The 25,098-nt window shown below is 52.5% G+C and overlaps 2 protein-coding genes across 2 annotated transcripts in view; one reads left to right on the forward strand and one right to left on the reverse strand.

Moving 5' to 3' along the window:
* The window catches only part of BAHD1 (bromo adjacent homology domain containing 1), a 32,617-nt gene extending 15,452 nt beyond the window's left edge, over positions 1-17,165 (reverse strand). The window contains exon 1 of the mRNA XM_066187067.1: positions 16,852-17,165. The gene's annotated coding sequence lies outside the window, so the exon portion shown is untranslated. The remainder of the gene's footprint in view (positions 1-16,851) is intronic.
* Positions 16,449-17,666, forward strand: LOC136291575 (serine/arginine repetitive matrix protein 1-like). Its single transcript, XM_066186752.1, has one exon. It carries the CDS (start codon positions 16,449-16,451, stop codon positions 17,664-17,666), a length of 1,218 nt encoding a protein of 405 aa, XP_066042849.1.
* The last annotated feature ends 7,432 nt before the right edge of the window (positions 17,667-25,098 follow it).

The following is a 25,098-nucleotide window of genomic DNA, read 5'->3' on the forward strand; positions in this document are numbered from 1 at the left end:
GGTGAGAAGACACCGAGATGTTGGAAATTAAAGTTCCGAGCAGCTCAGTCTATCCAGCTGCACAGAGCCCACCAAGCTTTTTTACAGCTATTTGCAATCAATGCCTCCTTATCCTACAATCACGGAATGGTTTGGATTGGAAGGGACCCTAAAGCTCATCCCATTCCAACTCCCTGCCATGGGCAGGGACACCTTCCACTGGCCCAGGCTGCTCCAAACTCCGTCCAACCTGGCCCTGAGCACTTCCAGGGATGGAACTGCCGCAGCTTCTCCGGGCAATGCTCCTCTGGTAACTCCTTCCTCAAACCAGACTAGTTCTGATTAACCATCTTGCCAGCTGCTGAACCCAAACCAGATCAGAAAAAAAAATAAAATTAAAACCACTTCTACTTTCATACTAGAAAAAAACCCATTACCCAAACAGCAAACTCAGGAGAGAGTTGATGCCTCATTAGCAGGAGAAGAAGCAAGTGTGATAACAGCTGCATGTTCTGTAATCATGCAGCTGCAGCATCTGTCTCTCCCTCTCCAGCACTTGATTGCAAGTGAAATTAGAAGAAACTAGTCTGGGACTACCCCTTCAAGCCCCATTTCCTCTCCAGAGCTTCACGACGGAGACGTGCGCGTTCCAAGAGACGATGCCAAAAGCACGGAAATTAAAGCTTTTAAAGCTCCTAATCCATTTGGCACTTCAATAACACACAAAGAGTTACGACAACACCAACCCTCCTCTCCGTGCACGGCACTGCTCCGATGACTCTCAGCCCCATCTACTTGAATCCTGCCTATTCACTTCCATTGGAACAGCTTATGCTGTGACAACGGCCCTACCACTGTGAGTATCTGGAGGATTGGCTCCTTCCTCCCTGCTGCTCTTGCAGGCAAGTAATTCCCAGGGCTCGAAGGAACGTGCTGCATGGAAGAAGCCTTGCAGGAGCTATGGGAGATCCGGCTAAATCACAGCAGCATCAGGTATCCCAGGCTGAGTTCCTTGAATGCCATGCACGTCCCGTGAGTGGAAACATCGCCTCCCTCTCAAACGCTCAGAAAAATCTGTAGCTGCTGGAGGCTGCAGTTTGTCTTCCCAGGGTCCAGTCCTGATTTTTCTCCTGAGACACACTGCAAGTTCCATCATCCACATGCTCCGGAGGAAACTCTTCATACAGAGCTCATTAGGCTGCAGCAAGGGCTGCTTTCTCTCACTCATCAGCACAGCTCTGACCATCGCACCAGAGCAGGCTTAAAGGGGATACTGGGAGGAAATCCTTCCCTGGGAGGGTGCTCAGGCCCTGGCACAGGGTGCCCAGAGCAGCTGTGGCTGCCCCATCCCAGGCAGCGTCCAAGGCCAGGCTGGATGGGGCCTGGAACAACCTGGGATAGTGGAAGGTCTCCCTGCCCATGGCAGGGGGACAGGTCTTTAAGATCCCTTCCGATTCAAACGATTCCAAGATTCTATGATTCACTGCCAGCAGCTCCTGAAAGCCGTGCGGACACACGGCCTCCACAGCTCCCAAAAGGCTTATAAAAAGGGATGTGGGGCAACTCTGGCACAGCCAAGAGGATCTCTGGGAGCCGTCCTGGACTGGGCTCTGCTTCACTCCCTGCTCCCACGCCCCGTTGCGAAAGCCTGCGTGTGCTCCGGCCACCAGCTTTGCAGCCCGTGTGTGGCCGTGATAAATCACAGCCAACAGCAATGAGAGCCCGGGGCTCCACACCCCGAGTGCCGAGCGCGCCCGAAAGCAGCGGCGCAGGCAGCGAATCCGGCTGGGAGCGGGCCGGACCCGCACTACCCGGAGCTGGGAACACGCCCGAGGAGCTCCCCGGATGATTCCTTGGGAAGGTCTGGCTCAGCCTGGGTTATCTGGTTTCAGATCTTGCCTAGTGGCAGTGCTCTGTCTGGGGAAGCCAAAATTACATTTCGCTGGCTGTTCTCACACTCCCCGCAGCCTCGGCGAGCGGCATTCTCAGGGAAGAGGAGAGGGGGGAAAAAATCGGGGAAGAGGGGGAAAAAACCGAGGGTGATAAAAAGAGGGGGGAAAAAAGCCGGGGGGGATGAAAAGAAGTAGGTGAAAAAGTGGGAGGGAAACGGGGTAGGAAAAGAGGGGAGGAAATAAGGGGACGGGCGGGAAAATACCGGTGGAAGTGAACAATGTACAAGCACGGGGGAGTCACAGGATATTTCCTCAAAGTCAACAACAGCGCAGGTTGTTTGGATAATTAACACGACTCCGGGAAAAGCACATTCCTTCTCGGAAAGGCGCCGGCTCTCCTCTCCCCTTTAGGGATGGTAAGAAGCTGCAACGCTGTGTCACGTTGCCAGCGACAGCCTGCCACCGAGCAAAGCAGGCAGGAAACGATGAAGTGAAAACCAAATGTGGGGACTGATAAGGGACTTCAGCGACTCCAACATCAGGCACCAAACGCTGATCAAGTTTGGAGCCCCAATGCTTTGGGCTCCGGTACGTATTTGCACTAAAGCAAACCCCAAGCTTCTGAAAGCCAAGCCTCCCCTGAGCACCCGTGATCAACGCTGGCAAAACCACTTCCTACTGCCTTGAAGAACTGCAGATTTCCACTTCAAGAACTGTCATAAGCCTTTTGCTTGTGACCCCAACATAAAGCAGCGTTGTTCTGTGTGTCTGTGGGAAGTTCTGGTGCCTCTTCTGTTCTTCACGGCCTTTCAAATCCCACCGAAATTGGCTCGAGTGGGGTCAGAGCTCGAGCGGCAATGGCGCGGCCACAGTTTCACGCTGACTCTCTGCAGAAGAGATGCAAAAGCTGTGCTTACCCCCAGGCGAAGCTACCCTTGCCCCTCCAAACGGCAAACACGCTCCAAAGCCAGGAAAAACTGGAAGCAGAGACCAGGATTTGTTTCTGTGCCCTCAGTTCACTCAGAGATGGATAACGTGACTACCTCCCTACTCTCAAGAGGGGACGTATTTTCTTTGCCTTTCAACAAGTTAGGGAGGGATGCACCAGGAGGAGAAGGAAACTTGGAATTAATGGATTCTAGAGTGTGATAGAGCATATGGCAATTCCCAAACAGCATCCATCACTCGTGCTTCCCACAGGAGCCCTCCAGCTGCAGCAGCAACCCACGGAGAACCACGGATAAGCAGCCTTAAGCATGCTGCTGCAAGGAAAGCTTAGGTAGGGCAAAGGAATTCCCTGGCATTTGCAGGTAAGAGGGGCTGGAAATCAGACTGAGCTCGTCTCCAGGCTGACAGTTTGATGGAAAGAGATGCTTTGACACTTGGCTTTTGCTGCATCACTCCCCAGTGAACTAGTTCCCAAGGCTTCCTTTTAATGAAGGCACTCAGAGTCCAGAGATCAGGCGAGAGAAACACGGGAAAGGATGGGAGATGTACACCAGACCACTTGGAAAAACGGGGAGGCTGAAGCTTACACAGATATCGCAATCCTGAAATATCCCAGGGAAAAGCAGCAGCAGCAAGAAGGAAAGGGATGTTTAAAAAGAGCAGGTAGTGCCAGGATAAGGGGGAATGGCTTCCCACTGCCAGAGGGCAGGGTTAGACAGGATAGTGGGAGGAAATTCTTCCCTGGGAGGGTGCTGAGGCTCTGGCACAGGGTGCCCAGAGAAGCTGTGGCTGCCCCAGCCCTGGCAGTGTCCAAGGCCAGGTTGGACACAGCTTGAAGCAACCTGGGATAGTGGAAGGTGTCCCTGCCTCTAGCAGGGTGTGGAATGAGATGATCCTTAAGGTCCCTTCCAACCCCAAGCATTCTGGGATTCTCTGACTCTATAAAATCAAGTATCACCCATTTACACAGAATTGCCTGTTACAATTTTAAATAGGTTCTGTACAAAGCTGCCATGTGGCAGCTACGCTAACAGCACCCTAAAACACGCCTATAAGTAGTTTGAAAAACCAAGTCAAAAATATTCCAGGACAGCTTTTGCAGTCGTGTTTATAGAAGGAGCACAAGCTTTGCCAATCAAGGTTTTTTTTTTTTTTTTAAAAAATAACCCACACAAGCCCTGCTCATCTGATTTTTCATATATGCAAAATGCAAACTTGATTCCTTTGTGGCAGAAGGCTGAGTCTGGTAAAATATCAATCATATGTCACTTTGCTCAGATAGCTCTGGCACCCCTCCTGTTCCACGGACAAAATGGAATAACAAATTACTCCCAAGGCTTTATTTTGAAGAACAAGGTGTAAGGCTTTTCTATAGTAAATATTAAAGCTCTTCTATATATTATAATCGCACCCTTCCAGGACTGCTTTAGGAGCTTCCTTCAAGCTGCCGAGCTTAAATAATTCAAGCTGCGCCGTGATTCCGTGTTCTACGCGTGAGGCTGCAAACCGGGCTGCCTGTGGGAATTTCAAGGGCAGGTGCATCCCTGCCAGCTCCTCTCCATGTCATGGAGCTGTTACTGCCACCCTGTCTCTGGATCCGGATTTCCCTTCTCCTCCCTCTCTCCCACAAAGGTCTCCATTCACTCTCTCCTGACTGGGAACTGGCAGCACGGCACCCTCAGGATCCAAAGACAACACATTCCTACTCCACAAGTTCAAAACTGGCTTTAGGGGAGATAAAAGAAATGCACGAAATTCAGGGAAGGGCAAGGCATTCCTTCAATGTAACATTTAACTAAATGTCTGATTTAAACTTTTTTTCCCTTTAAATAATCTTCATCTTATTTTCCTCACTTCAGTGCTCCTCAAAACTGCCTGTGCCCCACCTCAGTGTCCAAACCCTTGGCACTATGGCTCCAGCTATGGACTCCAAGGATTATCATCTCTGAGGAGTGCAAAAGACAGCCTGAATTTAAAAATTTAACAGACACGCATGTTTATAACCTCGACTTAAATTCACAGAAGCTTTAAACCCAAGCAGGCAAAACAAAGCTCTGTAAAGGAACAAGTTCATGTAGGATTTTCGAGGATTCTTGTGTTCTGACTCATCTCCATCTGAAACACACTGACCAGCACCACATCTTCAGACTAAAACTGCTACCTGAATTATTTTCAGTTCTAGCATAAGTACTTCAGACAGTATCATCCTTTGTTTCTATACGGTTTAAAAAGTAGTAGCACGCCACTTCACCCTCAGCGAGGTTGTGAGTTGTCCGCACAGCAAAACAGCTCTCTGGGATTTCCTACATCAAAGGTTTTGATTCCTCTTTCTATTCAAAGTTTAACAGACATTTCAAAAGAAAACAGACTCTCTACTTCTTTATTCTCGCTTTCTGATCATCACTTGAAACACCAGCCTTAACCCCACACGTTCCCAGCTGAGGACAAAGGCGACAGAGGATGAGTTATGCTGAGCATTTTTGCATTTGTGAGTTTCAATCCCAATCGAAAACTCAAGTCAAAGAAAGGCTTTACAGAACTCCTGCCTTCCCACTGCAATTCCTGGAACCAAACCCTCTCCTTCCCTGATGTCTTGTAAACCACAGTGTTGCACTGAATGCTGAGCAGAGCTTAAATCCGGAGCCAACTCTGCAGGATTTGAACTAGAATCAGAGAATCTAACTCTTCCCTGTGAGGGTGGTGAGGTCCTGGCACAGGCTGATGGAAGGTGCCCCTGCCCATAGCAGGGGGTGGAAATGGATGAGCTTTAGGGTCCCTTCCTGCCCAAAACATTCTGTCATCCCACGAACCATGGAATGGTTTGGGAACCTCTGGAACAAAAGTCCACACGTGGCTTGAAAACACACAATTTTTTTTTTCCTTCACAAAACACAGGACCAATCCCCACCACAAATCCAGGGGTATATTCGCACATCTTCTGGTGACATCATTTCAGCCAAGGCAGAGCTGCCAAGCCTACCCAAACCTGCTTTAAACCCTCCCTCCCTCCCTCTCATTAGTGCCAGAGACAGTATTTACAAATCATTAACCCACAAGGTAAGTGGAGAAGTTCCACCTAAAATTTCACAACTCAGCTGGTTCCACGCATTAGGTCAGTCCGAGGAAATGTAGAGCTGATGCCTCCAAGGAGAACAAGCTCCTTAATTCCCAGGGTGCTAGCAGAGGAACCATTTAAATTCAGATCAAATTGGATCATTGAAGCCCAGGAAGCAGGGGACTCAGTGCTGCCAAGGGTCCTGAGCCGAGCCAGAAGAGTATTTCTAGGAACCAGCAGTTGGCACAGATCAGAAATCCGGTGAGAGAAAACTCAAGCAGGAGCTGGACGCTTTGACACGTTAAAATCCCAGGAACCACAAGCCAAACACAGGCAATCCACCCACTTTAGACAAGGAGAGCCCTAGCTCGCTGGAACGCTGCTTCCACGAGAGCCCGCTTAACTCCCATTAGGAGCCGCCCCAGCTCTTTCATCCCTTACCCACATCGTTAGAGGTGAATTTAAACACACACCTTTGCTTGCGCCCCAGGTTTGATCAGTCAAGGCAACAAACACCGCCTTTAAATCGCCGGGACAGGGATTGCAGCCCTGCTGGGAGGGATCTGGCGTGACGCCGCTTGGCCGCTCGGATTAAACACACTCAGCGCCCCCAGCCAGCGCCAGGATCAGGCTGTTCTCAGTGAGGTGGGCCACATACACTCCATCACACCGAAATACTACCTGGACTTCACTGCACCTTGCACAGCCAGGAGGAAAAACAGACTTCAGAGCATCAGGAATGGTTAAGGACCATTACTAAGTCACGCCCTTGCTCCCAAGAGCTCTTGGTAGAATTCTGGGGGGACGCTGAGCACTTCTATTCTCCCACCAGCGCAGGTCACCATGGAGCCAGTGGGAGTTTCAGAGGATAAACCATCAGCTCCCTGGCAGAGGAGCCTAATTACAACTTCCTCTGGGGAACCACAAGGCTTCTAAAGAGTGCAGCCTCATTTTATGGAAATGCCACAGGTGCCTCAAACCGACTTTCAGGAAGGTCCCCTGAAGTCAGGCTGTGGCTTCAAAACATCCAGGTGCGCTGAGCAGCGGGGAGGAGAGTCCTACAAGCACTGTTCTGCCAAATGATGCTCTGATACTGCCAAACCACCCCCCGTGTGCCTCCTCCAGCCCCGAGGAGAATACTCATTACAGAGAAGAGAACAGCAAAGCTTTCGAGGCACTCCTAGCACTGACAAGCGGAGAAACGAAAAGATAATCAGAATTACCCTCTTCATTACCAGTTATAGGATTTGAGAACATTAATTGCACGTTGAGGTGTTCAATGCATGGATCAGAGGGATGGGGAAGGGAAAACTGCATCCATCCCAGTCACCGGCACACCAGCACGAGGGTGAAAGACGTTCACGGCTCAGAGCACCGGGCTCCAAGGAGCGAGGTACAAAGAGACAACGTGAGAAGCCAGACCACGGGAAATGCGGCTGGAGGGGCGATCCCAGAGGGATTCCTGAGCTGCACGAGCTGCCAGCTGAAGCAGAGCCAAAGTGGCAGCGGGAGACGCTCTCAGCTACCGGTCGAATGTCGGGAGAGCCGGTAGGAAGTTTCCAGGAGCTGCTGGAAGATGCAAGCAAGCTGCAGCAAGCTCTGCTGTCCCGGGCTGTGCCCACCATGGAATGGTAAACAGCTGATAAGGAGGAATGTGCCGCAAAGCCCCCCCACCCCCGAGCAGCCAGAACCCCCCTGCTATCCCACGGCTCGGCCCAAGGACAGTTCCCAGGGCCCGTGCCCAGCACATACCTCCCCCCGGGCAGTTCTGCTGCTGGCAGCACAAATCTCAGGAGATTTGATCCAAAGAGGATCTGATGCCGGACAACAGCTGCAAAGAGCTCAAAAGTGAGGAGTTTCTGCCTCAGATTGCAGTTACAGAGCGCAAGGAGAGATGTATCCATGCAGGATATCCCCAGACGCCAGAATTTCAGCTCCAGCTATCTGTCACAGTAAAACATTTTTAAGGCAGCGGCATTCTTCAAACTAAAATGACAGATAATATCCCATTTTAGAGCTCCAAAGCTAGCTTCTCACTCCTCATTTCAATAACTAAGATAAACATTTTATTTAACAGCCGTAATAACAGGCAGAAACACACTCTGCTTCAGAAAGCCAGCAGCCATACAGCCGTGGCTTTCTGCAGCATTTCAACGCTCAGTTCAAGATGAATTCCTGGAAACGGGGCGGGGGACCCCTCGTTTCTTCTGAACAGAAACCAAGCACAAAGCCTACGTTGGAGTCTCCAGCTCTGCTGCTTCCCACCCTGCTTCCAACTTTGCCACGCACGTGGGAGCACCGGCAGAGCTGAGCGACACTTCCCAGAGGATGCCACAAGTTCTGTCAGGTCTCAGCCGTGGTTGACACGGGGTCTGCAAAAGGAACAGACCCCAGATTGCCTCTGGGGCATCCTGCCGGTTGTCACCTCACAGCTTTCCTCCCGTGCCTCTGCTCGAGCTGGGGTGTGCCTGGAAGCTCTCCCACCTCTGGTGAAGGATGAGACCTCGGGGAGCCACAGCACCTGCAGCTTATCCGAGGGATCAGGAGCAAATATCCCAATATTCACCGACTTTGCTGCTCCCCAGGCAAGGCCTGTCACAGTTACTGCCCTCCAAACACAAGTACACCACGTGTGCAGCATTAAGGTGTCTTACCCCGGAATGAATTGGGTCGGCAGGGGTCTCAATGGTCATCCCATTCCAGCCCCCACAGGCAGGGACACCTTCCACTAAGCTGCTCCAAGACTCGCCCGACCTGTCTCTTTTAACTGGACCAGGACACTGGTCTTAAATTTATCTGAACGCTTGCCATTTGTATTTTCACGGGGGTCTAAATACACGTATGACGACTCCTTCGGGTCCACTCACAGCTTGCTTTGTTCAGCTGAGGGCTGGCTAGGTTTTTATACGGCTGCATGAGCTCTCCAGCCTGAGAGAAAGAAAATTAGGACCTCACTACCCGAACCCGTGATTTCAAGCATTGGAAGTGGCTGCCCAGGACAGTGATGGAGTCACCGTTCCCAGAGGCGTCTAAGGAATGACTGGACGCGGCACTCAGTGATCTGGTCTGGTTGACAAGGAGGTGATCGGCCACCTTGGAGGTCTTTTCCAATCTAAATGATTCTGGGATCTACATAAGAAAGTGCAGAACTCCACGAGCTGGACTGGGGTCTCACGGAAGCACCTGAAGCCGCCTTTCTTTCTTCTTTTTAAATTCACTACGTTTGTTTCACACGTAACGCAGGCTACTCCAAGATCAACAACCATCTGACTCTCAAGGCCTCCAGACACCGCTCCACAGAGGGTTATTACAGTGACCCGGGCTTTAATTATATTTAAATGGTGAGAAGTCAAAGCGCTGCTGCTGCGCTAGCCTCCCTGCCCCTCCACGATCCATTTCTCCCCACTGCCTCCCATGGTTTCCTTGGAAACATATGCAAGCTTAAATTGGATTGACATTCACTTAGTGGACAGATGGAGTTTGGAACAGCCCAGCGCCTGAAATTCAAGGCCGAGCCTTGGGATATGTCACGTTATCAATACAAAAACCAGCCCCCGAGCTTTGTGGGAAGGGTAGGGATCACCTAATTATTCAGTAACGAGCTCTGAGGTGGCACCTCAGGAAGGTCAGCGCTCACCCATTGTTCCTGATGAAAGCAGCGGGCCGAGCACGCGACCAGTTTTGTTGGGAGGGAAGGATTTAATTTTTGTTAAGCGCTGAGAAAACAGGGGAGTTCTTAAGCTCATTAGTGGTTTCAGGCAGGAGAACTGCTGCAGATCACACGTGGGCTGAGCACAGACAGCCATGCTCCACCCGCACTGTAATTAAGGCACTCGCATCCAAAACTTCATCCCTAGGCTGAAGTTATTCCTGGGAACTGATCCTGACCCACAGACACCGAGAGGGGCAGGGTTTGTATCACTCCTTTGCAGCCCCAGAGGTGTCAGGGCTGCACTCTCAGCAAAGCTGGCAATTTATTCTCAAGTGGGAATTATTCCCTGGGTCCTCTTCCACTACATGAGGAGAAACAGAACGGTAAAGAAATGAAAATAGCTTTTTTTTTTTCTTTTTTTTTTTTTTTTGGAAGGTTGGCTAAACATTGCTTCCCAGCCACGCTGTCTATCCTGACAGGATTAGAAAGGATTCACCTCTTTCCAACCAAAACACAAGGAGGACAGTAGGAATCCCAAATAACCACATCCCTAAAGATCCCTGATGAAATCCAGCATCTAGGAAGGATAAGATGACAGAGTTCCTGGGAAGGAAAAGGGGGGAAGACAGCAGGGCATTGCACATTCCCCAAGTGCCCTGCCTACCTATGCTTGGTTATTGCAGGGGCCATCTCCAGGTAATCCCCACCCCAGGAATTAGGAACGTGCCACAGAGTCAGGTAAACCAAGTAATTTTTACAGAATAAATCCCCAAAATGCCTGGTTCACTTCTGTTGCTCGTGCCATTTGCTGAAACCTGAGGAATTCCCAGGTTGGGATTTACCTGTCTAACTCAGGATTTCCGTACCTGTTCTAACACCTGGCATTCAGCCAGCATTTTAAGAAAATCTCTTTTTTCTCTGCCTCCACGTGATTATAGCTGCCAAATCCTTTTCCTTTACTCTCCTGCTCACCTTGGAGAGAGCTGCTCTGTCTCCTTACTCTGAGCCATCCTCAACCTTGAATCCTTCCACTGACTTTGGCTGAGCTGAACAAAGGAACAAACCCAAACACGCCTCTTGCATCTGCTTCTCACAAGTTTCTCATTCATTAAAAACAAACCTCCTGCTGCCCGCTAGTTCCCTCCACAAGCCTGCACTTCCCTGCTCTCTCTCCTTTCAAACCCTCCACATTTATCAATATTGCAGCTTAATCCTCGTTGCCCGCATTCCCCGCGGAGCCTCTCCATCCTCCCTCAGCAGAGACCTCGATGCTCCTCTCCACGCCGCCTCAAATCCCGAATCCCCAACCCCGAGGCAGCGAGAACACGCTCAGCCTGCCGAGGGCCCCAAGAGAGCGAGCCCTCCCGAAGGGATCTTCGGGGATGCGGCCCTCGATCCATTCCCAGCTAAGATGCTCCTCAGTTTGCCGAACTTGCCCGGCGAGGACGCGAGCACGGGCAGCGCCAGGGTGCTCCCGGCTCCAGCAGCATCCGCCCGGCCACGCTGCCCGCGGCGCTGCTCCCTCCTGCCGCCGAGACCCAGCTCAGCCTTCCTCCCCTCGCATCCCCAGCTCCCCATCGCTCCCCTCCGCTGCCGATTTAAGCCGATCCCAGCTATTCCGCAGGCACTCGGGGACACAATGAAGACGAGCACCGGATAACGCCGTGCTGCGGGAAGGCTGGCTGAAGATCCCGATTTTCCGTGCTTCCCACAGGCCACAGGCAGGAACAATAGAAGGCCAGGCACGGTGTGAGTAGGAAGCAATGCCTGGGATCTCGGTGCTTCCCTAGCACTGAGATTTTATTTCAAGGGTGGTAATTCAGACGCCGAAAAATCAACTGCCAGCGAAGCAGGTTTATTGCAATCAACGCGAGGAAAACGCCTGCTTTTTATTTCTAAGAGCCTCGGAAATAATTTGAAATATTGAGATACAGGCAGCCTCTAAAAACCAAGATCCTTCATTCGAAAACAAAAAAAATAAAAATCAAGGCTGCTGAGCTGTAGAGTTTCAAAGCTGAGGGTGAGGAGGCCCTTCAAAAACTGCTGGAAGAACAATGGGTGCCAGTGAGCGCTCCTGCGATGCGCCTTACAAAGGGGGAAAACCTATAAGCCGTAATTTTCTTTAGTCGTACCTTTGTTTCGGAGAACTGGGACACAAGGAATGCAGCACCCGGCAGCTCGGAGGCCAAGCATCATCCCATTCCCGAGCAGCACACGTTTAACACAAATCCCACCCGCTCCCTCGTGCCTTCTCCCGCAGCGCTTCCATCCACAACAGGGCAGCGCCCAGGGAATACAACGGGAGAAAAATCCCACCTGGGCACTGCATCCCCTTCTCCGGGCAGGAGCAGGAGCAGGAGGGAGCCACACGGATCCCAAAGCCTCCCTGCACCACCGTGCCGGCTGCGCCGTCCCACGGGATGAGCTGACACCCTGCCGACGCCACCGCGCTCCTGCCACGGAGCCTGCCCTCAAAACCCCGCGCCGCCAAGCCTCCGAAAGCACTGGGAATTTTAGACGGCGGCGAAGGAAGGAGAAGGACAAACCCAGGGATTCCCAGCAGCCCCCAGACACGCTCCAGCCAAACATCTCCACGGAAAATGCCCCTCTAATCGAAGCCAGAGCCGCTAACAGAGATGATAAAAGCGGCGCTCCCGGCCGTGCCACGTGGGAAAAGCGCAGCGGCAGGGCCCTGAGCACGCCGTGCTCCCGGGCGGCGACACACACTCCCTCCCCGTTTGGTGGTGTTTGTCTAGTGCCCGCCACCGGCACGGCTCGGACCCCAGCGGGCACTGCCCGCTGCCACCGGGCTCGCAGGGTGATACGCCGCCCATTCCCACACGGCCAAACTGAAGGAAAGACGCATTCCTTAAACGTGTCCCCGTCACCAAGCAGCAAGAACGCAGCCCTGCCAAACGTGAGCGTCGCTCACACATCAGGCCAAAATCAACAGCGTCCCTTGAACTATTTTTGACCCATGTGGAGTTAATAACCACCCACCTCCTATGGAAGATGTCCTGAAATTCCACGTATATCAACAATCAGCAGACTGAAGGGAAAACAAGTGCCCCTCCAGGGCAGCCATCCTCATTTTCAGCAACTTTTCTCCAGAAGCAGAGCAGCACTGCCGTCCCCACTGAGGGGCTTCCACTATGATTTAACTCAAATTATTCTTTGGAAATTACACAGTTGTAATGTTGAGAGACCAGAGACTTCACAAAGAGGTTCAAGTTCAGTTCCCTCAGCTGACTGCACTTCTTACACCCTGCCAGCTCTCCATACTCTGATTCTATAGGGGTTTCACCCACATGGCCAGAGAAAAAATAACATGGAACAGATCAATTAAACTCCAGTGGTACAAATATTGACAGGGCCCAAATCGGTTGATTTTAAACCAGATTTGTATTTATTTTTCTTAATGATGCTCGTGGTTTCTCTTTTTAGTAACTTCAGTCCCTCATTTCACTTTACTGCATGATAAAGTTTTCCAGTGTCTTGTTCTTCTAATGGAAGGGGGTTTTATTAATTCACATGAAATGTTACTGTGACTCTACTTTATTCTACTTTATTTTACTTTATTATAAATAAAGCTGCATGCTAAAATAGCAAATCTGGGCAGTAACTGGACAAAGTTATGGCACTGTCCCATCCAATCTTGTTTCTTTCTGTCTTTTAAGAAATAAAACCACTAATATCAAATTTAAGTGCGTTTTATCCTTGAAGTGGGGATCAGGGGCCAGTGAAAGCAGAGAGAGTGAAATCGTGATGGTCTTCTTACAGGTAACTCATTCACTGAGGGCAACAGTCTGGCCATGAATTTGAATATTTTCTGCCATTAAATGCATGTCTTTGGTCTCAGTACAAGAGGAGCTGCCATGCTGGACAGCTGTGATCATGGCTGAAGGACCCAAAGCCTCCAGTCCTCATGCTGAAGCACAAGGAACAATTCCTTCGGAGCATCCTCCACAAAACACCCCCCGTTCTCCCGTTCAAACACTGCCTGCATCCAAAACTGTGACATCTTCCAGCCTTCACACTTGGAGAACAGCTCAAGACAGCCCAAACCCGCAGCTGGGAATATAACCAGCTCACCTGTGAGCTGCTGGAAGCAGGCACATAAATACATGGTGAGTTCAAGCAGGAGAGCAAACCAGACGGTCAGAGCCCCTGGATGGGGAATTCCTCCGGGATGGCAGCACATCCCTCTCTGTCACAGCTCAGCCACCCCAGCCCTGCCAGCTCACAGCTTGTCTTTGAAGCTATTTTCAGATTTAAGATTTCTTTGGGCTGCTTATTTTGGATTTTTCTTTTTTTTTTTTTTTTGTATTTCTCGGTCGTCTGAACACTGCTTCGTTCATTATTGCCAACGTGAGAGCTGTGACTTAGTTTGGCAGGTTGGGTGTGACGCTGAGGTTGTTCCACCGCTGCTTCCACAAGTTGCATCCCCGTGGTTAACTAAGATCCCAGAATCAACGACCTCGTAAAAGAACTCTGAGATCATCAAGTCCACCCTGTGATCAGTCACTACCTTGTCACCCAGCCCGGAGCACCGAGTGCCACGTCCTGCAGGGATGGGCATCCCACCACCTCCCTGGGCAGCCCCTTCCAGCGCCTGACAACCCTTTACATAAAGAAATCCCTCCTGATGTCCAAATGGGGGCAACCAACTGGGAGATGAGGCAAAAAAAGCCCCACACAGCTCCTTTTGGATGTGATACTGGCACATCTGAGCACACCTTCCTGTTTTTGCAGAGCCAGATCTCACCATTCGTTCACTTGCTTGTGACCTGAACACGACGCCAAGCAGCGAGCGTGCCTTTGCCTACCACTCCTAATTATTTTTCAATTGTTTACTTTGGACAGATTTGCTGCTAAGGGCTTATTTTCAGTGCTGCAGCAGCATTAGAAAAGCTTTTGCTGAGGGATGGATCTCCCCCCAAACCACGGCCAGGCGCTCCCTAAATCGGATCTCCACAGACACGAGTCCCACAGAGCCTCCGAGCCACACAGCAACGATTAACACCACCACAGCACGCAAAATCAACCTGCATCGCCCAAAACACAACAAGTTCCACCCCAGCAGGAGGAAGAACTTCCCACTGAGGGTGGGAAGAGCGCAGGAACAGGCTGCTCAGGCTGCCTCCCTCTCTGGAGACATTCCAAACCCACCTGGACACATTTCTGTGTCCCCTGCTCTAGGTGGGGATGGTGCCCAGAAGCCCTTCCAACCCTAACTCCCCTGTGACGCTGGTTCAAAAGCCAAATAAACAAAACACTGAGGCTTCCAGAGTAGAGACAGAAAGGTGATGCAGACTAACCGGCAGGAAGGACAGAGCACCGACATTTAACTGAATGATTCAGACGGATGAGAACGCGTCAGTAGCCTCCAAAATAGCATTTCTGCCTCAAGACACAAGGGTGTGACTGTTTTTCCCCCAAACCCCACATTTCTAAGTTGCATTTTATTGTTCCGAGCAACTGCTACCATCAACCCCCAGTAAACAAAGCATCCAGAAAGGATCCACTTGCACAAAGTTCAGGGAATTATTTTTCCCCGCAGGCTTGGCATTTTCCAGCTGATTCTACACCTATCAGTAGTGCTACACACTTGCCTGCTCTGCTCGAGAAGAGCAGCTGGAAAGCAGTTGGAAATGCTGCACTGAGTTCATGAGGAAAACAAACAGAAATCAATGTTTAAATCCAAAACGTCCTGGTAAATCACACTAATGCAGGATTTCCTATCGCCAGCAAACATTTAGACAGTTCCAGCTGAAGCTCGGGAACGATCCAGGTAGCCAGGACATGACAAATGTGAAGGATGGCTCGGGATGAATATGTGAGCAGGATATTTCTGTTAAAGCGATCAGCAGCGTGCTGGTATTTAAATCACATTAAGATTTCAAAAGCATCAGTCGATCACACAGTTCATGTCACTCTCTGTCACAACCACGAGGACCAGAAGCCTGAAAATAAAACCCCGAGCCCCCCAGAACACCACAGAGCCCCTCAGCGTGGAGCAAGCACTCGCTAATTGTGGCAAACTGATGGACAGATCAATTAACCAGGCAAGCAAAAGCCCGGCAAAGCCTCTTGCTTTGAGGTTCGCCTGCTCCTGACAATGATGACTTCAGATGGAGAGCGAGCACGAGGGGCAGCTGGATTCTTTAAAACAAAACACAACCAGAACCTCTTTCAGATAAGCATTTCGTGGAAAGAGAGAGGGGAGGGGGAGAGGCAAACAGAATAGATCCCAAATGCTCGTATTTTTTAAGTTTTCATGGCTGCTCTTGTGAAAGAGAGGGGGTCCCCGTGTCTCCCTGTGCCGGGGCAGGGAAAGGGACATCGGGGTGTGGGCAACCCCGCGATGGGGCTGGCTGTCGAGCAGGAGCCCGGGGAGCACTTGCTAGTCTTCCCGAGATCTGCCCAGTCACATGTGCTGGCTCCTGCGCCTTGTAGAAGCAGCTGGAAAAGAGGGAGCCAGCGGAGCTGCCTCCATTAGGAGCCACCGCTACACAAAAGGAGAAGAGGAAACAAGCCGTCGGCCACCGGAGCAGCCGGCAGGAAAGGAGAGATGTCCAGAGCCGCGGGGAGCGCACGGCAAGTGGGAAAAAATCACGATGGAAAAGAAAACTGCTGCGCTGTCCCCCAAAGAGGCTCGATGGCACCTGCCTGACAGGGAGACGGGGCTCGCAGCCCGCCCGGCATCACGTTCTGCAAACCATCGGGAACTCGACGGACTCAACGGCTCAGCCCTCAGGGGAGGGGCTCCCGGCCCCGTTCGGGCGCGGGGAGCCCCGAAACACCGACCCGCAGCCCGCCCGTCCTGTGCCAACTCCCGGCCGGGCAGCGCCGGTTCAGCGCCGAGAACCGGAGGGGCCGAGGGCAGCGGCGGCTTTCCCCGGGAATCGCCCCCGATCCGGCGATGCCGAGGCGAGCGGACCCTGGGGCGAGGAGCGCCCCGGGGCCCCGCAACTCCCCCGGGCCCCCCCGGCCCGGCCCCGCCGCCTTTGTGCTGCCCGAGCGGCAGGGGCGGAGGAGCCCGGGGGCTTTCGGCGGGGCCGATCCGGCCTCGCACCGGTGGGACCGCGCGGGGTTAACGGCGGCGCGGCCCGGCCCGGCCCGGCCCGGCCCACCCGCCGCCGAGCCCGCCGGGCCCTCCCGGCGCTCCCCCGCCGCCGCGGGAAGTTCCCGGTGCCCCGCGTACCCCCCGCCCCCCCCCCCCCCCCCCCACAAAACCCCAGGGCGGCGGCACCTGCTCCCGGCCCGGCGGAGTTCCCGGGGGCGGAGGGACGAGCCGGCGCCGCGGGGACCGCGTGTGGACTCACCGGGAGGCTGCCGCAGGCCCCGGGGGGGGGGAGAAATCCAGCGGCGGGAGCGCCGCGAGTCCCGAGCTCCGCGCTGCTGCTGCGTCAGCGCCGCCGCCTCCTCGGCTGCGGGATGGGGACGAGGCGCCACAGCCGCCGCCCGCCCCTGGCCGCGGGGCGTCGCGGAGCGGGCGGGCGGAGGCCGGAGCGGGCGGCGGTGGGGCCGGGAGGGGCGGAGGAGGGACCGGAGGAGGGACCGGAGGAGGGACCGGGGACGACGCCGCCGCCGCCGCCGCCGCCGCGAACTCCCCGCAAGCCGCGAGCGCCTCCGGCCTCCTTCCTGCTTCCTCGTCCGCAGCCAATCGCCGCCCGCCGCCCGCCGCTCGCCCCGCCGCGCAGGCCAATCACGGCCGCCTCTCCCCGCCGCCGGCGGCCAATCGCCGCCGCGCCCGCCCCCGCCCCGAGCCCCCCTCGGCGCCCCCCCACTCCCCTCACGGAGCCGCGCGCGCTGCCGCCCCCCGCCCGTGGCGCGGGATAACCGGGAGAGCGGGATCACCGCCCCGCCGGAGCGCTGCGGGGCCCCGGTGGCCGCGATTCCCTCACAGGACGGGGGCGTGAGGCGGCCCCGCGCGCCTGTCAGGGGTCCCTCCCTGGGTCCCTCAGAGGTGCCCGTGGCGCCCTCACTCCTCCCGGGTGTGCCCGGCGCGTCCCGGGGGCAGTCGCGCTTAAACCGAGCCCTGCATCCAAACTCTGGGAAAGTTGGAAGTCCCAGGGGTCCGGCGGGAGCTCCGCTGAGGGCTGCCAGGGAGGAGAGGCAAAAGGCAGAGCGGGTTTGAGCGCCCATCATTCCCGCCCCGAGGTAGCCGCCGGAAAGGCCGCGGACACCCCGCTGTCCCTGAGCAGCCCCGTGAGGCAGCGCCAGGGGAATATCCCGTCGCATTTTCGGGGAAAAAGCCAGCAGGGAGTTCTCAGGTGTCCCAGAGCTTCCCCACTAGACCTGTCCTCTCTGGGGCACTCAGGTGTCCGTGGCTTCCGTGGTCTTACCAGCAGGTGAGACATGGCAGCAATGCAACCATCTGGAAGACTCCATGTTTTCCTGGAAAAATGGGTTTAAAGCCCTAAAGCAGACCCAACAAGCCACGGAAATTATTTGATCAGTATCTTTAGCAGTACCACAGTCCCCATCACCGAAGCCTCTCCATCAGCTGCAGAATGGGATTTTTCCATAGAATCATGGAATCTTCTGAGTTGGGTCCATAGGAATCGTGCCCCACTCCTAGTCCTGCACGGGACAGCCCCAAAATCCCACCGTGTGCCTGAGAGCATTGTCCAAATGCTTCCTGGGCTGTCTCAGCCTTGAAGCTGTGACTGCTTCCCTGGGGAGCCTGTTCCAGTACCGAATTTGTCCCATTTCTTTTAAATTTGGGAAACAGCTGGGAAGGAACTGACACATGGAACAAGCAACCCATGGGGCTCCAGGGGAGAAATACACACACAATGAGGGCGAGACCCTGATGATCTGCTTGAAATTCAACTGAACTGCAGGAGACCTAAGAGCCTGAAATACTTCCTGCCTTGTTCCGGTGGTCCACAGGGATCGTGCAAACAAGAGCAGGATCAAGCACTGCTATGATTATTGCGAGATCCAGATGTTACACAGGAGAAGCTTGAGAGGAAATCCAGCTATTTGGAGACACTGATTCCTGAAACAAGTACCAGTGGTTGGTGATGGAGCAGGGAAAAATAAATAACCTTAACAGCTACACCCCTGGAAGCCCTCAAGGTGCAGCAGGGAAACTGTCCCTAAAAACTCTCTGATATGGTTTACAAGTTGGGCTTGGATGATCCTTGTGCATCCCTCCCTCTTCAGAATGTTCTGTGATTACCCTATTTCACTGCTGCCCTTTGGAAATGCAGCTGTTGGATGAGACTTTTCCAGACTCTATTTAATGCAGCGTGACATCACCGAGAGCCACTCCACTGGGACAAAGGTTCTGTCTCCTCACACCAGAGCTTCTCCCCACCTGAAAAGTGAAGGCAGCTCATAGTGCTGCCAAATTGTTCCCTAAAAATGATATCTTATTGGAGTTCTTCCCTCTCCTGTGAGCCACAGGAACAGGAGGGAAATCACAGCAGTCTGAGATCAAGAGTTCAGTTTTGGTGTTACACAGAGCACACTTACTCCAGTTGTTAGATGTGTTCAAGCGACTTCCAAAATCTACCACCTCAGACCCCCATAGCTAAACAGAATGATATTTGAGCAGGAAAGTGAAGAATCTGGGAATTCCAAAGTCCTGAACCCCTCCCCTGCAACTCAAGCTGTAAACCCACAGTGTCATAGTGTTCCAGAGGGAAACCCTTGGGAAAAATTCATGCTGAAGTTTGATGACAAATGTCATTTAACAGCTGTTTTTGGGGGAAAGTGAAGGTGTGGCCAACCTTTCTCTTCCAGGTGTTTGGAATAGAACATCTGGACAACGGACAGGTTGAGGATGGGGAGCTGTGTGCTCCAGAGCTGCACAAGAGTGTGAAGCACAACGGAGCCATCTGCAGAGCTCCCTCTCTTTTGATAGACTAATTTATTCTGAAGTGGGGCCTTTCCTCGTCCCTTTCTCAGAGGGATGAGGGGGGAAAACGGGAAGCTAATTGCTGATTCCAGAACAATATGTCTGTGTGTCTGCCAGGCTCCAGCCTCTGTCAGGTGGAGACACAGCTGAGACGCAGCATTTGGGCTTTTTCATCCCTTTTTACCTGGGAAGAACAAACCACCAAAGCCTTGACGTGAGATCAACCTCAAATTCTGGCTGTTTTTTTGGGAAAGGGATAACATCCAGGGCTATTGACTGCCTGAACAGCAGCACAACAAGGATCTTTGTCCCCAGGTCACAATTTGGGCTGTGGCAGCACCTTGCTGAGGTTGTACCTGTTGGTAATAGGGGTTGTAAAGCCCCATGCCTGTGGGAAAGGTGGGCCAGGAACCGGCAGGGATTATGAGATTGTCCCTCATCGCACCCCCTCACCTCCAGGTACTGCAGTGGGACAGGCACACACAGCTGAGCCTATGCTAAAGGCAAAGAAGGAAAAAGAGGATTTCACCATTAAGACAGGGAAAACAGGGAAAAGGATCCTTGCATTTTCTGACTCTGAGTTTCAGAGGTAAAAACTTCAGTTGTCCCACAGGAGAATGGGGAAGAGCCCCAGCACCTCACTGCTGGTCAGCCCGGGAGAAGGGTGTTTGCATGCACTCTCGCAGCTCCCTGACTTTGAGGAACAGCTGTGGTGAGTTTTTAAAAGGTCACAGGAAATCCGAGAGGAAAAATCCCCCCAGCAGTGCTGCAAGGACAGAGAAAGGGAACCTGGAGCTCTGGTGTCCGTGATGGCAAGAGGCTGGCAGCACCTCTTTTTAATCCAAGTGGGGAGGCAGCGCATCCCTGGGAACACCAGAGCTTCCTGCACAGCCACAAACCAACGCAGAGCTTCCATTCCACCTGCAGCTTGCAAAGAGGCATGGAAGCTTAAGCAACAGCCTTAATCCCGGTGAGCTCACACACTAAGAGCAGCAGTGTGGAGGATCCTGCACCGACTGGTTCCTCTGCCGGGCCTCAGGGAAGGACTTGGCTGCAGGGGAGAGCTCGGCACATCTGTGAGGGGGAGAATGGCCGGCCCCACCTTCCCAAAGAGCCTCGTGGCCGCGGATGGGGATAAACCCATCCTGGGGTCTTTAGGTGGCCCCTGTCTGACTGCAGTGACAGGGCTGGGTTAAAAAGTCTTTAATTCAGCACATCTCAGCTGCATCCCAAGAGGATCCTGCCTTTTTCAGGCATATCCCCCACCAAGAAACATCCCCAAATTCAGCTGTGTAATCCCATCCTCCCTGACGTCTCCCCAGAGAAGGCGCTGCTGCTGCACTGGCTTGCTGGCAAAGAGATGGGTTTTGGTGGTCCCCTCCTTTCCTTCCCCCTTCCAGGGTTAACCCAGTAACTGCAAAAGGCCAAATGAATCCCTGGTGGAGCTCCATGGACTGACTTGGAATTCTATTACACCAAAAAAGCAAATAGGCTGTGAGTGTTCAGGTCTGCAGCAAACCAGCTGTGGTTACAGAGGCAGCTTCCTCTGAGATTTCTGTTTAAACATCAGCATTTGCTTGTTTTTAGCTGGGTGAAGTATTCCCCTTTTTCCATCAGAAGAAGCCAGAAGGGATTCAGGCTGGAGGAGAGGGCTCTGCCAGGACAGAGCTGTCACACAGGATCCCATTACCTACCTGGAAAAATCCAAAGTATTGGTGTCTCACGGAATCATCTGCAGGTTTTTGGTGCTGTTGCTGCTACAAAGGTTTGATTTATAATTTATTTTAGCTTTAGAAAAGTTCATGCTGTTTATATCCAATGTTGTCTATGAATCAGCAGTGCCAAGGAAGTCCAGCAAATGAAAGGGGGTTGCTGTGTTATCTTTCGTATTTCACCTCTCATCTTAACACACAGAAGTCCTTTAGTAAGGAATGTGTAACAGACATATTTTATTGATGGAGGGGAGAAAACAGAGGGACAATGAGAATAACTCAGTGGGGACCAGCACAGTCAGGAAATGAGACTGGATTAAATTAAAGCAGAAAATCACAGGACTAAGAGTTAAGAACATCTCTGAGTGTTTGGGTGGATGGAGGCGAATGTGTGTACTTCAGTATGTTGCAAAATCAGGATTAAAAGCAAGGACTCAGCTTTATGAGCTGGGCCGTGGCAGGGAGTGACAAACCCGCACTCACAGGAAGGATAAATGTCCTGCCTTGCGTTCCCAAGGTAGCCGTTCTTTTATGAAGTGTGATTCACAAAGCCAGGGAGGCCGAGGGGATCGCAATGCAAAACACATGTCCCAGAAAGTCAGGATGGGAAAGCAAGTAGCAATTATGAGACCATCTGTGCTGTGGGATGGGCTGTGGCAGAACCAGCACCGCTCCTTCACCCCTCTGCGGCTTGTTGGGCTGGGGCAAACACTTAGCCGCGGTCTGCTTGGAAAAATCAGTGGGAACAAACCCACAGCTGCCTGTACAACTCCTTGCACAGAATTACTACGGGAAAAACCTAATAAGAAATCCCAAAGGCACCCTTCAGCCAATCTGCATTTCCAGAGAAACAGCTGCATCAGCAGGAAATCTTCATCTCTCTTTTGTGTCCCTCAGGTGAGCGGGAGCTGGTGCCAGCACACGGACATGGGGACAGGGACATTCCTCAGCGGGAGAGATGTGTCTGCTCCTTCACAATCCTGCCAGCACAGAGACACGGGGCCATTCCTAATTTCCTGTGTGAAAAGGAACATCACGCCTGGATGCTTTCCTGTTTCCTTGTCCCCAGGCTCCCAAAGATGTTCGGGATGTCCAGCACCCTGAGGCCCGTGCAGAGTCCCATTTAGAGATGTTTTCAGCCCTGAGGGTTGTTTTTCATTCCTTACTTTCAGCAGCTGGAGGCAAGTTGAGCACAAGGAGGAGCAGATATCTCCGTGGGCTTTTTGTAGGACCTCAGGAAAAGCTCCAAAATCTTCATTAAGACAATAACAACATCTCAGTCTTCGAGGAAAATCCGCACACACACACACACACACGCACATCTGTTAATCCTCTGCCTCATCCCAGGGGTTGGGGGGTGAGTTTGGGCTCAACACTCACAGTCTGAAGCTGCTGCATCTCCGTTCCTTGTTGGCCATACATCAGGCACCCGGTGGGAAGGTTTGGAGTTCCCCTGTGCAAATCTCCCTCTTAGGGACATGGTTTAGTGGTGGCCTTGCAAGTGCCAGGGGAACGGTTGGACCCGATGGTCTTAAAGGTCTTTTCCAACCTAAACGATTCCATGATTCTATGATAATCCTATTAGCATTAACATGGGCTGTGTAGCTAAATCCCCACATTCTGCACAGAAATTGAATCCCTGAGGGGTTGGCTTAAAATAACGAAATACTCAGAAAGGGAAAGGTGGGAGCAAAGGAGGGTTTGCCTGGTGATGGTGTCTCCTATGGGAAGTAAATCAGGCAGCACTCAGGGGTTTGGAGCCGCTGTGGAGAGTCATCTGGATTGGGGATGGATCTGGAGGATGTGCAATTGGCTGGGGAAAACTCTGTGCCCCGGGTGGGCAGCACCTCCTTAATTTCCTTTCCTACATCTTTCCTTGCTCTTGTTTGATAGCAGTGAGAGAGGAGAAGGAAAGGAAAAAAGGAAGGGTCAGTGCACCATTTCCTCCAGACTTTGAAACACAGGCTGGGTTTTGAGGGACAGGGCTGCACAGGGCTCTCAGAGGACAGATCATCGAGCAAGGGCTGGCGCTGTGGGGAGAGCACAGAGAAACCCTAGTGCAGAGACACCACAGCAAGGGAGGAACAGCCATGCTCAGAAAGATGCAAAACAGGCAGAACTATCACAGCCGTCGATGCTGAGGTCCTGTCCACATGTCCAGTGGCAGGACACTGTCCTGGGCTCAGCCACAGGCTTATCCAAATGTCCTGGCTGCTGCAGCCCTTGCAAAAATAGTCATTAACCCAAATATCCTCGTTAGATCCTCACATGAGGACTTGTATTCCACACCAAAGTATTCCTGCAGCGTGAAGATTTCTGCTCTTTTGAGTTACAAAGGTGCCTGGAGCAAAGGGAACTTTAATTCAGGAGAGCCTGGATGACAGTGATCACTCTTGGCCTCACATTTAATGACCAGTTTATTCCTCAGAAGTGTTCATGAAGTGAATGGTGGCACAGCCTTGCTCGTGTCCCAGCTCAGAAACCCCCAGCGGGTTCACACTCAGCCTGGAAACCGACCAAACTTAAACAAAGTGGGTTGTTCATACTGTTTGGACAGAGCCTTGGATCAAACCCCATTTATTCTGCTATTACTATTCATTATTCCCTCCAGTGGTACCCTGGATGTTTGAGCTGGGATCTGCTTAATCCCGTAAAGCCCAGCTTCTCCTCGTGCCAGAACGGGGAACAAAGTCATAATTCTCCATTCACAGCCTCCCAGGCTGTTGCCATGGGAATGATGCAATGTTCCCAATTCCTGGGGCTGCTCTCCTGCCAGTTCAGGTAGGAGAAGCCACTTTCCCGAGGGAAGAGTGCCCTGGATTGAGTGCTGTGCTTTGACAATTAGCCAGGGAAATTACGGATCGCTCCATCAGTGACAGCTCCCCACTCACAGGGTCCTGGTTTCTGAATTGGAAATGAAGCCCTGGGCAAGCCCGGCTCACTGGGGGTACATGGAGGTGCTGGATCTGCACCTGGGGCTCCTCAGGTACCGACAGTCCCGCTGTGTTTGTCCTCTTTACAGCCTTTCCCAGTATTCCCATCCAGGTCCCATCCTGCTGTCCCCGGCCCCTTACCCACAGTGCCACCCCAAAACAGGCTTCCTGCCCAGGAACATACGGCCAGGGCTCCTCACAGCCTCAAGTATGTGCCTGGTCTTATGCAGGATCGAGTGGTGGATTTTGAAGTACAAAAATCCCCAGGGGGTGCTGAGGATGCATTTGGGTGTGAGGGGCTGGTGTGGCAAGAACTTCCCAAACTTCACCTGAGAGCAGCAACCCTGATAAATCCTCCTTATTCCATCTCTGTGGTCAGAGATTGCCCCAGACCTGCCTTATCCCCCAAACCAGGGGGGACTGGGCCACTGGTCTGCTCCGAATGCTGGTATAGGTTCCAGCCAGGCCCCACTCCACAAGAGCCCCTTTCCCAGTTTATGGGAGGAAAAGTTGCTAAAAAGTGTCACTCAGTGTAAATTCAGTTTGCTGTGTGAGAATCCAGAGCTGTACAAAGTTTCGAAGCTAAAGTGGGGAACAGTGCGGGTCCTGATGGGAGCCTTGTCCCAACCTGTGGACATAAAACTGGTTAAAAGTCACCCTCTTTCCCCCCACTTATTTTCCTTCCATAAACCCATTAAAACAGAAGCCCCGAACCCTTGGAGATGGCTCCTCCCTTCCTTCTATCTTTGAAACTCCAGTGCATGACCTGAAAATTCCATCAGTGCACGTTTACTCCTGTGCCTTGCCCTAAATTTGGGTCTGAGCGGGTCATCTCTGTACCAAACGTCCTTGTGCTGTTCTCTGTCACATTAGAACCTGTGCAGCCCTGGACTGCTCAGATTGGTGCCACCTCCCTCAGCACTGAGGGCTGATGGTGTCCGGGCAAGTCCTTCCTGCTGCACATGGACTGGATTTGGAGAGCTGACAGGTTCCTGTCTTTAAAGCAACACCCTTGACCCAGGGAGATTGAACACAGGGGACCAAACAGGAGGCTGC

The sequence above is a fragment of the Chamaea fasciata genome, unplaced genomic scaffold, assembly GCF_029207755.1.
Source record: "Chamaea fasciata isolate MVZ Bird 193981 ecotype frontalis unplaced genomic scaffold, bChaFas1.0.hap1 SCAF_7, whole genome shotgun sequence".
Taxonomy (NCBI): Eukaryota; Metazoa; Chordata; class Aves; order Passeriformes; family Sylviidae; genus Chamaea; species Chamaea fasciata.